Raw genomic sequence first — 14,428 nt, 5'->3', positions numbered from 1 at the left:
ACTGAGAGCTGGTTCAGGTCTGTCTTGGACAAGCTCTTAATTATGCTGCTATAGGTTTGGAGCTTCTCTTTCCTCTTTTCCCTCTTTATCAAATTAAAGGGATAGTTCACCAACAAATTTAAATTCACTCATCTACTTATCTACTCATGATGGTGACGTACACTTCAGACATAATAAAACAGAAAATACTGCTTGTGTGGTGTCATCCAAGTGTCCGCAAGTGTCGAAACTGCGTCATTTACACCACATTTTTAGCGTAATATCTTCCTACGTGGTGCACTCACAGACTCTCGGACACACCAGCGTGGCTGAGAAGGCTAGCTTAGCCACTTTGGGTTGAAACAAGAGGTAAATGACCTTGTTTTGATATGAATAATAATGTCTGGGCTTACTTACTACTTACATTCTCACCATTAATGACAATAACTCCTCAATTCATTTGTCATTGCTGCTCCTTTAATCTCTATCAGACATCTTCTTAAGTACAAATATTTTAAACATTGAGACACCTTTCCCTCATGTTACAAACTGTTTCTCCTGATCTATGTTGTAAATACTGTTATTTTACTGATGTTCTCAGTTACACGGGACAATTACCCCAAAGTCTTTTGGGGTAATTTTTCCTTACTTTTGTTGAGGGTTAAAGACAGAGGATGTCACACCTTGTTAAGTGCTATGAGACAAATTTTGACTTGTGAATACGCAAATACAATTTGATTGATTGAAGAAAATTGGTGAATTTAGCAAGTTTTTCTGTACGAGTAACGTAACACAAAAGTTGTTTATACGAATGATTCTTGTATGAGGCACATTGTGTGTGTGTATACACACACATACAATAAATATACATATATTACTGTTATGAGTCTATGATCACGCCAGGCTTCCATAAAGCACTCCTGTAGCCCCAGCAGTTTCAGCCTACTATGGTCGTTTTCAGGCTCAGGAGGGTAGACAGTGTCAAGTATTTGCGTGGTGAATAACACATTCCTGCCATGACTGCATTCACAGCTTCAAGTAATGCTTTGCTAGCCGTTCACACACACACACACACACACACACACACACACACACGCACACGCACAGCACAGCCATCCTTATGAGGGCTTTGCATTGACTTCATCCATTGAGGACAGCCTAACCAAAACCTTATGGTTAATTTAACCTTCACCTAACCACAATTCCGATAATAACCCTGACCTTAACCAGAACTTCAAAAATAGTTTTTTCCTCAGTAGAACAAGGCTTTGATCTCCATGAGGTCCACTGCTTTTTGACAAGGTAAGTGTTTATACTGGAAAAGGTCCTAAAGACACATACACACTCACGCATGCACACATCACTTACCATCAAGCACCACTTTAAGGGACATCTGACTACCTTATCATGTAGAGGTGTCAGAATGCTCTCGAAGCAGTCTACAAAATGATGAGCTACTGACACTGGCTGTCTGTTGCATGGTGCATGTACTGTATGTGTGTTGTGTGTACGTATATAAAATCTTGCTGTACAGACTGTAGTATCAGTATTAGCAATAGGATAATATGAGGACTGCTGTCATATGGGGCCTGCTGGCTCTACCGTGTCACCACACACTGGTTAGCAGCCACATACTTGGAAGGGCTACTTCAACCAATGACCTTGCTCAGCTCAAGGTAAGAAATCACGTTTGCAATTATTTTAGTTTTAACACTGTCCTTGGAAAGATCAGGTAGATTTCTGTTATAGACAGGTTTTGTATTCCATGGTCAATGATGAGAAAGCATTTAGCAGCAAGTGTAGTGTGCCCACCAATGTACTAATAACACTAATTGTAGATAAAGATAAATTTTACATTTACTCTTAAAACTGAGGGTTTCAGCTTATCAACAACAAATCTAAAATAAATAAGTGTTTCATGTTTAATTGTCACGCCTGGAAAACGTTAAAGCAAAATGGTCGTTAAAATGTATCTACAATTTAATAAAACTACATGCTGTTGGCTCAGTCTTCATATGTTCATAACCACACTATTAAATGGGGGAAAGCTTGCTGTAGTGAAACAGTATGAGTTATTCAAAGAGTTTCTCCTTAAATGCTTTCATGAAATCTAACAGCCCAGTGCTGAGCTTTTGTTATTGATGGGAAGAGATTAAACCGATCTTCTAACATAAACCTATCACTCACTCCTGCTATAGTCTTATTATTGCTATTAAAAATTCATCAAATATGTTTTTTTTAATGCCAATTAATGAGAAACAAAGTAGTAACATTAATGTCACATGCTTCATGCACATTTAAGTATATACACAAAGCCTTTTTCACTTGCAATATGTAGCCTTTCGTTTTTCACAATATACAAACTTTTTCACCTCAGCCCAGTGTTTTTTCCAGACCTAGAACCCTTTTTAGATTCCATTAATATTTGTAATAATGCAATCGACTGAAAACTCGTGTTTAGTGGTTTACTCAATAATAACTACATAGTTCACCCCCAGGTATATGGCAGTAAATGGTAAATGGTTTTGTATTTATATAGCGCTTTTCTACTCTTTATGACCACTCAAAGCTCTTTACAGTACAGTTTTACATTCACCCATTCACACACACATTCATACAGTGCATCTATTAGCAGCACTTTGTTGACCTATGAAGGGCAATTCAGGGTTCAGCATCTTGTCCAAGGACACTTCAGCATGCAGATGGGGAAGACTGGGGACGACCGCTCTACCCCCCTAAGCCATAGCCGCCCTTTAGATTCATATCTTTAAACTGCAATTCAAAATCCCCTTAAAATGAAGGTGCAGAGAAGCGTTACAATGTGCGATGTAGGTGTAGATACATCACATATTTTATCCATTGCATAGATTCATATATTTTACATTTATTGTGCTTTTACCTTTTTTTAATTTTGAGAAAAAAAATCTAACAGACACTTCATCACTCATCTCTCGGTTTGGTCAAGGCAAAGTTTGACCCTTTTATTCTTGCTTGCTTCCAACTTTACTAGCATAGTTTTACTTGTTATGGCTAGAGCAGCCTTCAACAAACACAATTTCCCACAAACCCAACACCATGTTCTGGGATTCCTGCAGTCATAGATTCACAAGCAGGCTTCCTATGTCTAAAACAAATTGGTTTAATGCTTGGGTTTTAAGTGTACACCCCTCTTCATCTCTCCACATCAGTCTTTACTGGAGCGCTCTGAAAGAAAAGAAAGAAAGAAAGATGCATTTATTCGTCCCAAACACATGCACAGTCATGCAAAGGCACACTCATGCAGCTAGGGAAATTTAATCTCTGCTTTTGACCCATCTGGTGCAGTACACACAGAGCAGTGAGCAGCCATGTACAGCGCTCGGGGAGCAGATGTTGGGGGAGTAAGGTGCCTTGCTCAGGGGCACTAGACAGGGTAGGGAGACTCTTGGATTTTTGGACAGATCAATACAGGTTCGTCTTTTGTTGTCTCTCCGTGGAGTCGAACCAGAGACGAACAAGCTTTGAGGACAAGCTGGCCGAAGCAGCCCAGGAGGAGGATTCTGAAGCTGATTATGAAGAGACAAACCAAGAGTCTGAGCACAGCCAGGTTGGTCGAGGATGGAGCCAGGAGGAGGAACAAGAATATCTGTCAGAAGAACCACCAGCAGAAGGCCACACCAAGCCCACAAGTCAGGGGAGCCATCTGCAGGACCTTCTGATGAACACGAGGAAACGGGCCTCAAGTTGTTTTGGAGTCCGAATGGACCGAATTCGGAACGCCAGTGGTCTGGGATGCAATGGTGGAAAAGGTAAAACTGCAGCTGATGATGGCTGAAGAGAATCAAATCAGAATTTTGAGTTTTCTTAAGCTGTAAGCCATAATCAGCAATATTAAAAGAATAAAAGGCTTGCAATATTTCAGTTGATTTGTAATTAATCCAGAATGCATGACATTTTTGTTTTTTTTAAATTGCATTACAGAAAATAAAGAACTTCATCACAATATTCTAATTTTCTGAGACAGTCCTGTATACAGAAATCGTGACTTAAAATCACAGCGCCCCTTGGTAGCAACAGGAAATGTCTTGTTTTTGGTACGTCTAACACTTTGAAGTATTCCTCCTCATCCACTTTTTGAAACCATGTCAAACTGTGTCATATGGGTCTCAAGATATTGATAATGTAAGCATAAGATTACTGTGACTTTTCATAATACGGATTATTAATGGCGTGCCATCAAAGTTCATCAACTCCCCAAGACACACGAAATCGCTGTAACTTCCGTGTTCATGGGTCCAGCTCCCTAAAACTACATGGGTGAATCAACAGCCCCCCCCTGAAGATATTCAGATGGCTTTAAGTAATGGCCGTGGCAAAATAACTGACTAGCGCCCCCTAAAGGGCAGCCCCGGCACTACGATTGGCCTGCATCTACAAAATTCTATGGGGACATGTGTCTTTTCATGACAAAGAAATAAGTCTCTTGGACAGATATGTTAAACCACACAGGAAGCCCGCCATTTTGGATTTAGTGGCCATTTTGCCAATATTCCACACTATTACTTTGACGCACTTGTCGTAGAGCTTTCATCGGATCAAATTAAAATGTAGATGAGTGTCATCAAAACAAGATGGAGATGAAAGTTATTAAAAGATTGATTTTTCATCACACGGTGTGACCGTGGTGTGGCGCCAGAGTTTGATCATTAAATCAAGATGATTGAGTTGTACCTGCACTATTGCAATATTGAGTCACTAGAGGGCAGTGTAAGACCATGGTTTAAATCAAGATGATTGAGCTGTACCTGCACTATTGCAATATTGAGTCACTAGAGGGCACTGTAAGACCATGGTTTGCCCAAGGACCAAATCTTCATTCCCAGGGCTTAAGAATTTAGTTCACACAGTTTTAATGTGTTTGCACCTAAATTACACTTATGGATGTTAGACAATTAATGTTGACAGATAACTTTAGTGTATGATTGAGGCTAAAAGGAGAGTTTTTTACGTGAATGTTACACGGTGTGACCGTAGCCTGGTGTCAAAGTTTGATAACACGCCATCAAAACACAAGCTTTTGTATCTCAGACATATTTGGTCCAATCGAGTCCGAACTAGGCAGGTAAGACAAGATTCGCGACCTGATGAAATCTACAAAGACACCATGACTTGAGAACATAGCGCCACCTGCTGGCTACAGGAAGTGAAGCGTTTATCCTTGCTCCAGAGCTTAAAACGCACGCAATAAAGAGACTTGCGCTTGGTCGTCGATGGCTCTGTCTTCACTGACCGTAACAGACTTGAAATCGCCTGTGCTCGGGCCCGTTAGTGCTACAACGTAGCCCTAGTTAGGGCCCGAGCACCTCCGTTGGGAGGCCCTATTGAAATTGAAAGGATTATTCTGAGCATTTTTCAACGTGCTCAAAAAGTTGGAAAACTTTGCAGTAAATTAGAGAGTGGTGAAAATGCACGTATTCTGGAGAATTTGGAAATGGGCGTGGCAAAGTGGCTCAACAGCGCCACCTACGGAAAAGCCCCTCATTTAGCCTTCACTGATCCTCGCGAAAATGAGGATAATTGTGTATCATGACCAGATGCAAAAAAAAGCCTCAGGAGCATTATGAAAAATGCAACAGGAAGCCCGCCATTTTGGATTTAGAGGCCATTTTGGTCATATTCCATATTTTTACTTTGATGTACTTGTCGTAGAGCTTTATCAGATCAACTTAAAATGTAGACGAGTGTCATCACAACAAAATGGAAATCCAAAGTTATTGAAAGATCGATTTTTTGTCATACCGTGTGACCGTGGCGTGGCGTCAAAGTTTGATGAAACGCCATCAAAACACGAGCTTCTGTATCTTGGACATATTTGGTCCAATCGGCTCCAAATTAGACATATAAGACAACAGTCGCGACCTGAAGACATCTAAGCAGAAATCGTGACTTAAAATCACAGCGCCCCCTGCTGGCAACAGGAAATGTCTTGTTATTATTATTTCCCTTTGGGGGGCTTTTTCAGGGTCTAAACATGCTCAAAAAGTTCTGAAACTTTGCGGGAAATTCACGGTCTGTGGATATTGTAGGGTTAGGGTTAGGGTTAGGTAATTTGAATTATGCGTGGCAAAATGGCTCAACAGCCAGGGGGGCACACCAAGGCAATTATGCGTGGCAAAATGGCTCAACAGCCCCCCTATGTTTCCCCTTGACCGATCTTCCCCAAAATCGGGACAAAGTTGTATCTTGACCAGTCATGAAAAAAAGTCTCAAGGAGCATTGTGAAAAACGCAACAGGAAGCCCGACATTTTGGATTTAGTGGCCATTTTGGCCAAATTCCACATTTTTACTTTAATGTACCTGTCGTAGGGCTTTCATCAGATCAACTTAAAAATTAGTCGGGTGTCATCACAACAAGATTGAGAAAAAAAATGATCAAGGGAATTTTTTTTCCGTCACACCGTGTGACCGTGGCGTGGCGTGGCGTCAAAGTTTGGTTCCACGCCATCAAAACACGAGCATCTATATCTCAAACATACATGGTCCAATCAAGTCCAAACTAGACATGTAAGACAAGAGTCCCGGCCTGATGACATCTTCACAGAAATAATGACTTAAAATCACAGCGCCCCCTGGTGGCACCAGGAAATGTCTTGTTTTTTGCTTGTCTTACACTTGGATGTATTCCTCCTCATCCACTGACCTCAACCATGTCAAACTGTATCAAATGGGTCTCAAGACATTGATAATGAAGGCATAAGATAACTGTGACTTTTCGTCAAACGCCATATTAATGGCGTGGCATCAAAGTTCATCAACTCGCCGTGAAACACGAAATTGCTTTAACTTCAGTGTTCATGGTTCTATCTCACTCAAACTACATGTGTGCAACAACAACCCCCCCCCCCCCTGAAGATTTTCATATGGTTTTAAGGAATGGGCGTGGCAAAGTAACTGACTAGCGCCCCCTAACGGGCAGCCCCGGCACTACGATTGGCCGACATGTAGAAAAATCGATTTGGGCATGTGTCTTTTCATAACAAACAAATACGTCTCTTGGATAGATATGCTAGACTAAACAGGAAGCCCGCCATTTTGGATTTAGTGGCCATTTTAGCCATATTCCACATTTTTACTTTGATTTACTTGTCGTAGAGCTTTCCTCAGATCAACTTCAAATTCAGATGAGTGTCATCACAACAAGATTGAGATAAAAACCGATTTAGGGATTTTTTTTCCTTCACACCGTGTGACCGTGGCGTGGCGTTAAAGTTTGGTAACACGCCATCAAAACACGAGCATCTGTATCTCGAACATACATGGTCCAATCAAGTCCAAACTAGACATGTAAGACAAAAGTTCCGGCCTGATGACATCTACACAGAAATTATGACTTGAAATCACAGCGCCCCCTGGTGGCAACATGAAGTGACATGTTTTATACTTTGATGAACTGCTCCTGGCTGCTTTACGATATACAGCTCAAATGAGCTCAGTCAAGTCATTGAATCAAGGTCAGAATTGTGACTTTTCCTCAAACCATTTAAACATTGAGGTGCAGCGAAGGATCATCCTTCGCCAAAGGACACGATGTTTTCATAAGTCCACTGTGCATTGTCCTATCACTACCAAACTTCTGTCACATGATAAGAGTACAAGCCTGAACAGCTCTATGTGTCAATATTTCCTCAGTGTCATAGCGCCATCTACTGAATCGCCAGGAAACAGGAAGTACTTTGTTAATCCACTCTGCATTATCCAACCGGCTCCAAACTACTGACCTATAATCACAATACTGATCTGAACAGCTCCACATATAAATATTAGTTCAGGGTCATAGCGCCACCTACTGATCAGTGTGAAAATTAAGTTGTGTTAACATTGTCCAATTGACACAAAATTGCTCACGCTACATCAGAGCGCCTAAATGAACAGATCTATATGTCTGTGCGTAATAATAGTGATGGCGCCACCTACTGGCAAACCTACTGCCGCAGAGCGCCAAACGCATGCAACGTGGATAAGTGCATGCACGATCGATGATGTGCGCTTGGTCATCGATCGCTCTCTCCACCGACCGCAACAGGCTTCAACGTGCGGGTGCTCGGGCCCGCCAGTGCTACAACGTAGCCCTAGTCTGTAATAGTAATTTTACTATTAGGGCAATAATTGATATGAGGAACTACTTTGATGTTTAGAAAGATGAACAAATGTTTCCCTGAGAAGTCAGGGTTGCACTCAAGTAACTAATGTTATATGACTTCCTCACCCACAGGGTCACCTAACAGAGACTTTACAGCTCGGGGGATTTGTGGTGGTTGTAAAACATTGAGAAAGGGATCTTGAAAACAGATGTTACATTCCAGGGGTCTGAGACAGAGTAGGGGACAGGATATTAGTGACCTATTTCTTAAACATCAAAGAGGGTGATCGATAAGTTTGTTCCTCTGTAGGAGGAGCTAGGAGATGTAAAAAGTGTTGCTTTTCCTGTATGCCATTGCTCATTGTATGAAATCTATCCCATGGTCTTGTACATTGATGCCCATTTGCAGATGTAGAATAAACTTCCAGGAAGACATTGTAATGACTTGTGCTTGACTAAGAAATTCCCATAACAAATCATATCTAAACTGTCTAATTCACTCTAAAACTCCATAACAGGCTAAATAAACGAGGTGGGAATAGTAATGGTGGATAAACCAGCCTGTATCAGAATATTGGTGAAACATAGTTACTATCACATGCAACTTACATATGTAGCGTATTGATATTAACTTATTAAAATAACAAATAAAGTCACAACCAAACACACGACTCTGTAGCTAACTTGCTTCAATCTGTTCATTAGACGTGTTAAATAAACGGTAACTTTTATAACAATTACATATTAAAAAAGACTTGAGGCATGTAAGCATATGATGATAGATAAAGCAAAAGGTTTTGATGTTGTATACTTTCAAGATTACTTACCTCTAGTTCATAGAGCCACCTGCTGGCTACAGGAAGTGAAGCGATCATCCTTGCCGCAGTGCACAAACGCATGCAACGCAAAGACGAGTGCTTGGTCATCGAACATTCTCTCTTCACCGACCGCAACAGACTTGAAATTGCCTGTGCTCGGGCCCTTAGTGCCACAACGTAGCCCTGGTTATTATTAAGGCCCGAGCACCGAATGGTGAGAGGCCCTATTGAAATTGAAAGCATTATTTCTCTCTTAAATGAATTGGCTTTTTGAGGGCTTTAACGTGCTCAAAAAGTTTCTAAACTTTGCAGTAAATTAGAAAGTGGTAAAAATGTACGTATTCTGGAGTATTTGGAAATGGCTGTGGCAAAATGGCTCAACAGCGCCACCTACGGAAAAGCCCCTCATTTAGCATTCACGGATTCTCTCGAAAATGAGGATAATTGTGTATCATGACCAGATGCAAAAAAAAGCCTCAGGAGCATTATGAAAAATGCAACAGGAAGCCCGCCATTTTGGATTTAGTGGCCATTTTGTTCATATTCCATATTTTTACTTGGATGTACTTGTCGTAGAGCTTTCATCAGATCAACTTAAAATTTAGACGAGTGTCATCACAACAAAATGGAGTTAAAAAAACATTTAGGGATTTATTTTTCGTCACACCGTGTGACCGTGGCGTGGCGTCAAAGTTTGGTTACACGCCATCAAAACACGAGCATCTGTATCTCAAACATACATGGTCCAATCAAGTCCAAAGTAGACATGTAAGACAAAAGTCCTGGCCTGATGACATTTACACAGAAATTATGACTTGGAATCAGAGCGCCCCCTGGTGGCCCCAGGAAATGTCTTGTTTTTTGCTTGTCTTACACTTGGATGTATTCCTCCTCATCCACTGACCTCAACCATGTCAAACTGTATCAAATGGGTCTCAAGACATTGATAATAAAGGCATAAGATAACTGTGAGTTTTCGTCAAACGCCATATTAATGGCGTGGCATCAAAGTTCATCAACTCGCCGTGAAACACGAAATTGCTGTAACTTCAGTGTTCATGGTTCTATCTCACTTAAACTACAAGTGTGTGACAACATCCCCCCCCTGAAGATATTCATATGGTTTTAAGGAATGGGTGTGGCAAAACAACTGACTAGTGCCCCCTAACGGGCAGCCCCGGCACTACGATTGGCCGACATGTACAAAAATCGATTTGGGCATGTGTCTTTTCATAACAAACAAATAAGTCTCTTGGCTAGATATGCTAGACTAAACAGGAACCCTGCCATTTTGGATTTAGTGGCCATTTTTGCCATATTCATCATTTTTACTTTGATGTACTTGTCCCAGGGCTTTCATCAGATTAACTTTAAATTAAGATCAGTGTCATCACAACAAGATGGAGATAAAAACTTATTTAGGGATTAATTTTTCGTCACACCGTGTGACCGTGGCATGGCGTCAAAGTTTGATTAAACGCCATCAAAACACGAGGTTCTGTATCTCGGACATATATTGTCCAATCGAGTCCAAACTAGACATGTAAGACAAGAGTTCTGGCCTGATGACATCTACACAGAAATTATGACTTGAAACCACAGCGCCCCCTGGTGGCAACATGAAGTGACATGTTTTATACTTTGATGAACTGCTCCTGGGTGCTTTACGATATACAGCTCAAATGAGCTCAGTCAAGTCATTGGATCAAGGTCAGAATTGTGACATTTCCTCAAACCATGTAAACATTGAGGTGCAGCGAATGATAGTCCTTCGCCAAAGGACACAATGTTTTCATAAGTCCACTGTGCATTGTCCTATCACTACCAAACTTCTGTCACATGATTAGAGTACAAGCCTCAACAGCTCCGTGTGTCAATATTTCCTCAGTGTCATAGCGCCACCTATTGATTTGCCAGGAAACAGGAAGTACTTTGTTAATCCACTCTGCATTATCCAACCGGCTCCAAACTACTGACCTATGATCACAATCCTGATCTGAACAGCTCCATATATAAATATTAGTTCAGGGTCATAGCGCCACCTACTGATCAGTGTGAAAATTATGTTGTGTTAGCATTGTCCAATAGACACAAAATTGCTCACGCTACATCAGAGCGCCTACATGAACAGATCTATGTGTTTGTGTGTAATAATAGTAATGGCGCCACCTACTGGCAAAAGGAAGTAAGCTTTGTTTTACAACTATCATTAAATTTACATAAAATGTTCAAAGTGTGATGTGCTATTCGATAGCCTGGTCCTTAATGAGCAATTAGCAGGCAAGGATCGATATCGCGTGACGGACGGAAGTGAAGTGTTTATCCTTGCCGCAGAGCGCAAAATGGATGCAACGCGGAGACATGCACTTGGTCATCGATCGCTCTCTCCACCGACCGCAACAGGCTTCAACGTGTGAATGCTCGGGACCGCCAGTGGTACAACGTGCTACAACATAGCCCTGGCGGTTTCATCAGATGAACTTCAAATTGAGATCAGTGTCATCACAACAAGATGGAGATAAAAAGTTATTAAAAGATCGATTTTTCGTCACACGGTGTGACCGTGTCGTGCCGTCAAATTTTGATTAGACGCCATTAAAACACGACGTTCTGGACCATGAATCCTTTGATGCTGAGCGGTAAACAAACAACTCCTGCAGTTTCAGTGTTCAATGATCAAAGGAATCTTTATGTCTTGCAAAGGTGACGTCTCTCTCTTTCTCTCTCAGAATTGGACATTTCCTGAAACCGTGTAAACATTGAGGTACGGCGAAGGTTCATCCTTTGCCAGAGGAGACGATGTTGTCATAACTCCACTGTGTATTGTCCTATCACCACCAAACTTCTGTCTCATGATCATATTCCAAGCCTGAAAAGCTCTATGTGTCAATAGAGTCTTCATTTATTTTTTTCAGGCAAAACGATGCAACACTTCAAAATGCATGTGCTCGGGCCCGCTCAGTGCTGCTTTGCAGTCCTAAAAATGTTAGAAATTGTATTTTTCATTAATATTATGTTACACTGCAAGAATTTTCCAGTGTTGAGCGCTCATCAGCTTCATGCAATTTCAGTGATTCCAATCAAAATACAACCATGTGTTTCCCAGAATTCTTAGTATTCTGGAGACTCCCAGCCTGATGCCTGATAAACACTGACTGCCCTCAGAATATCTTTAATAATAATATTATTATGATGTTATGCTATTATATAACACAATACAGTTGCATATGTATATATATCTTCAAATGAAGACTTAGCCAAAGCAATTGATGATTTTACATTATTGACCAATCAGTTGTTTGTTTTGTGTGTTTTCTGTAACATAAACTCATTAAAATAAACCGTCACACAACTGTATGCATTTTTCAAAAAAAAAGATAATTAAGACTAGAGACCTAGAGTGATGCGTATGGTCATTAACAATCATCAGACAGTTTGTGGCATTCAAATCATGATTTGACGGTATAAAAAGGGCCAAAACATGCCAAAAAGATTTCCCACCATCATTACACAACCAGAATGCTGACATGAGGCAGATTGGGTCCATGAATCAGTACTGTTGTTGCTAAAATCCATATTCATCAGACCAGGCTATGTCAAGTGTTGGTGTGTTTGCGTCTACTGCAGCCTCACATTTATATTCATTGCTGACACATCAGGAACCTTATTATTCCTGACTTATTACCATAAGTTATTGATACCAAAGCCTTTCTGTCAGCTCCAACCAGTGTGATGTTTATATTTTGACTTCTCTCGCAAGCTGTTTCCGTGGACAGAGCTGCCTTAGCACATTCCGAATTACCCTACATGCTATAGTCAATGCCACTGACATTACACTTTTCCCCCATGAAATGCACACCTAACATATAATTGACTGAACACAATATTTTATAAACTTCACTCTCAAAAAATCTTATCCTCAAATTGACCTTAGATTAAAAAAACGGGATCACTACAGTCATTAGGCATATCATCAGGCAACAATGAATACATGTACAAATAACAATGAATCATGATATTTAAGTCTCTGGCTCAATTGCTAGTGTCAGTAGGATAAAAATTTAAAACAAGTAAATAAATACTTGTCAGATAAGGCTATAATAAGTATTAATCAAACTGACTATTTAAATGTAAAACTACGATTATTTTTTTTATTTTTTAAATGTGAACCAATTTCATTCTTTACCCTCCACCTCTGACTCTAGCTGGGAAAGTTTCCCTGCCTGAACCCTAAACAGGATAACCAGGTATGGATGGATGGAAATGGATTCGATCCATCACTTTCAAATTGCTGTCAAATAAAAATAGATAGATAGAAGAAGTTAGTCATCCAGGAAGTATGGTTGATTTACTGAATAACTGCTGTTGTCTAAATGCATTTGACAGGCAGCAATAAAGAGATGTCAATGTGAGTTTACACTGTCAAACTATTCTATCCTGATGGCGGCAGTTTGCATGAGAACCCACCCAAAATTACCAAAATCCATTTTTCACTCAATGTTTTATAATGTATTTCGAATCTAGCAAGCAGAACAGGGAGTAACTACAGAAACTCGTGTCCATGTTCTGATCCTGTTGATAAGGACAGACTCAGGTTTTTGTTTCCACTGTGGACCAGACTGACGTAATGGCTCACTGCACCACTTATTAACAAGAGCAACGTTCCCTGTCCAGACAAATGTGGAAAAGTTGGAACTGGCTTGAGAGATCTATCAAAGTAGATAAGTAGCATTAACATGCATATATGTGAAGCACGCGCTATCTGGAAAGAGCCTGGACCTGTCAACAAATTGTCAGGAATATCTAGTTATAGCTCATTTTCACAAATCATAATTTGCCTCATGGGCTTAACAAGGTAATATAAATGTATCAATGTTTAAAGAATTTTTATCCATGTCATCTGTCCCGCTTTAATCAGCTTTAAACATAATCAGTACAATTAGCACTCAGCTATCAGCATTGGACTAGAGTCTCTGCCAAATGTGCAGTGAATGCCTCGTTGTGTGGGGGAATCAGGCTATGAAAACACAATGATGAAATAGATCAGGTAAAGTAAACTTACACAAGGTATTTTATACGGAACAGCACGTCTCTTCTTTAATGTTACCCTCGCTCCGGTTCGCGGCGCCGGCCATCTGCTTCACAGGTGTGAAGAGACGGGCAGTTTCCTATAAAATACAACAGGATTAAAAGTTAAGTTTAATGAAAATACTTAACAAGGACAAACTCTTTAGTTTAAGCAGTTTGAACATATTTAAACATGAACTAGTTCTGTTCACTCGATGCTCTCTTCTTCGATTAGCAACTTGCTAATCCCACAGTTGTTAACACGCTATTCAGATCTAAGAGTTAGCTTAGCAGTTAGCTATGGCTTCTCTCTGTAGCTATGAGCTTACCGTAATTTTGGGATTGTGCGCCCATTTTCTCCGCCTCGACTGTCCACACTGGGCCCGCGGCTTTCCAACGCAGTCATTCTCTCCTCCAGGGAAACAGTGTTGTGTCGACTCCAGC

General features: G+C 40.6%; 1 protein-coding gene across 1 annotated transcript; it reads left to right on the top strand.

The window, feature by feature from the left end:
• The first annotated feature begins 1,544 nt into the window (after window positions 1-1,544).
• On the top strand, window positions 1,545-3,793 carry nppa (natriuretic peptide A). The gene is made up of 2 exons (XM_053424703.1): window positions 1,545-1,655; window positions 3,458-3,793. Exons 1-2 carry the CDS (start codon window positions 1,545-1,547, stop codon window positions 3,791-3,793), a joined length of 447 nt encoding a protein of 148 aa, XP_053280678.1.
• Window positions 3,794-14,428: the final 10,635 nt, after the last annotated feature.

This window comes from Pleuronectes platessa, chromosome 6 (assembly GCF_947347685.1).
Source record: "Pleuronectes platessa chromosome 6, fPlePla1.1, whole genome shotgun sequence".
Taxonomy (NCBI): domain Eukaryota; kingdom Metazoa; phylum Chordata; class Actinopteri; order Pleuronectiformes; family Pleuronectidae; genus Pleuronectes; species Pleuronectes platessa.
The sequence above is the reverse complement of the archived record's forward strand: the minus strand, read 5'-3'. Positions and strand labels throughout refer to the sequence as shown.

Bases quoted from the DNA above. Each gene is read 5' to 3' on its own strand.
- nppa (XM_053424703.1), top strand. From the start codon at position 1,545: ATGAGGACTGCTGTCATATGGGGCCTGCTGGCTCTACCGTGTCACCAC. The intron at 1,656-3,457 runs GTAAGAAATCAC...CTCTCCGTGGAG, and splicing joins ATGACCTTGCTCAGCTCAAG to TCGAACCAGAGACGAACAAG.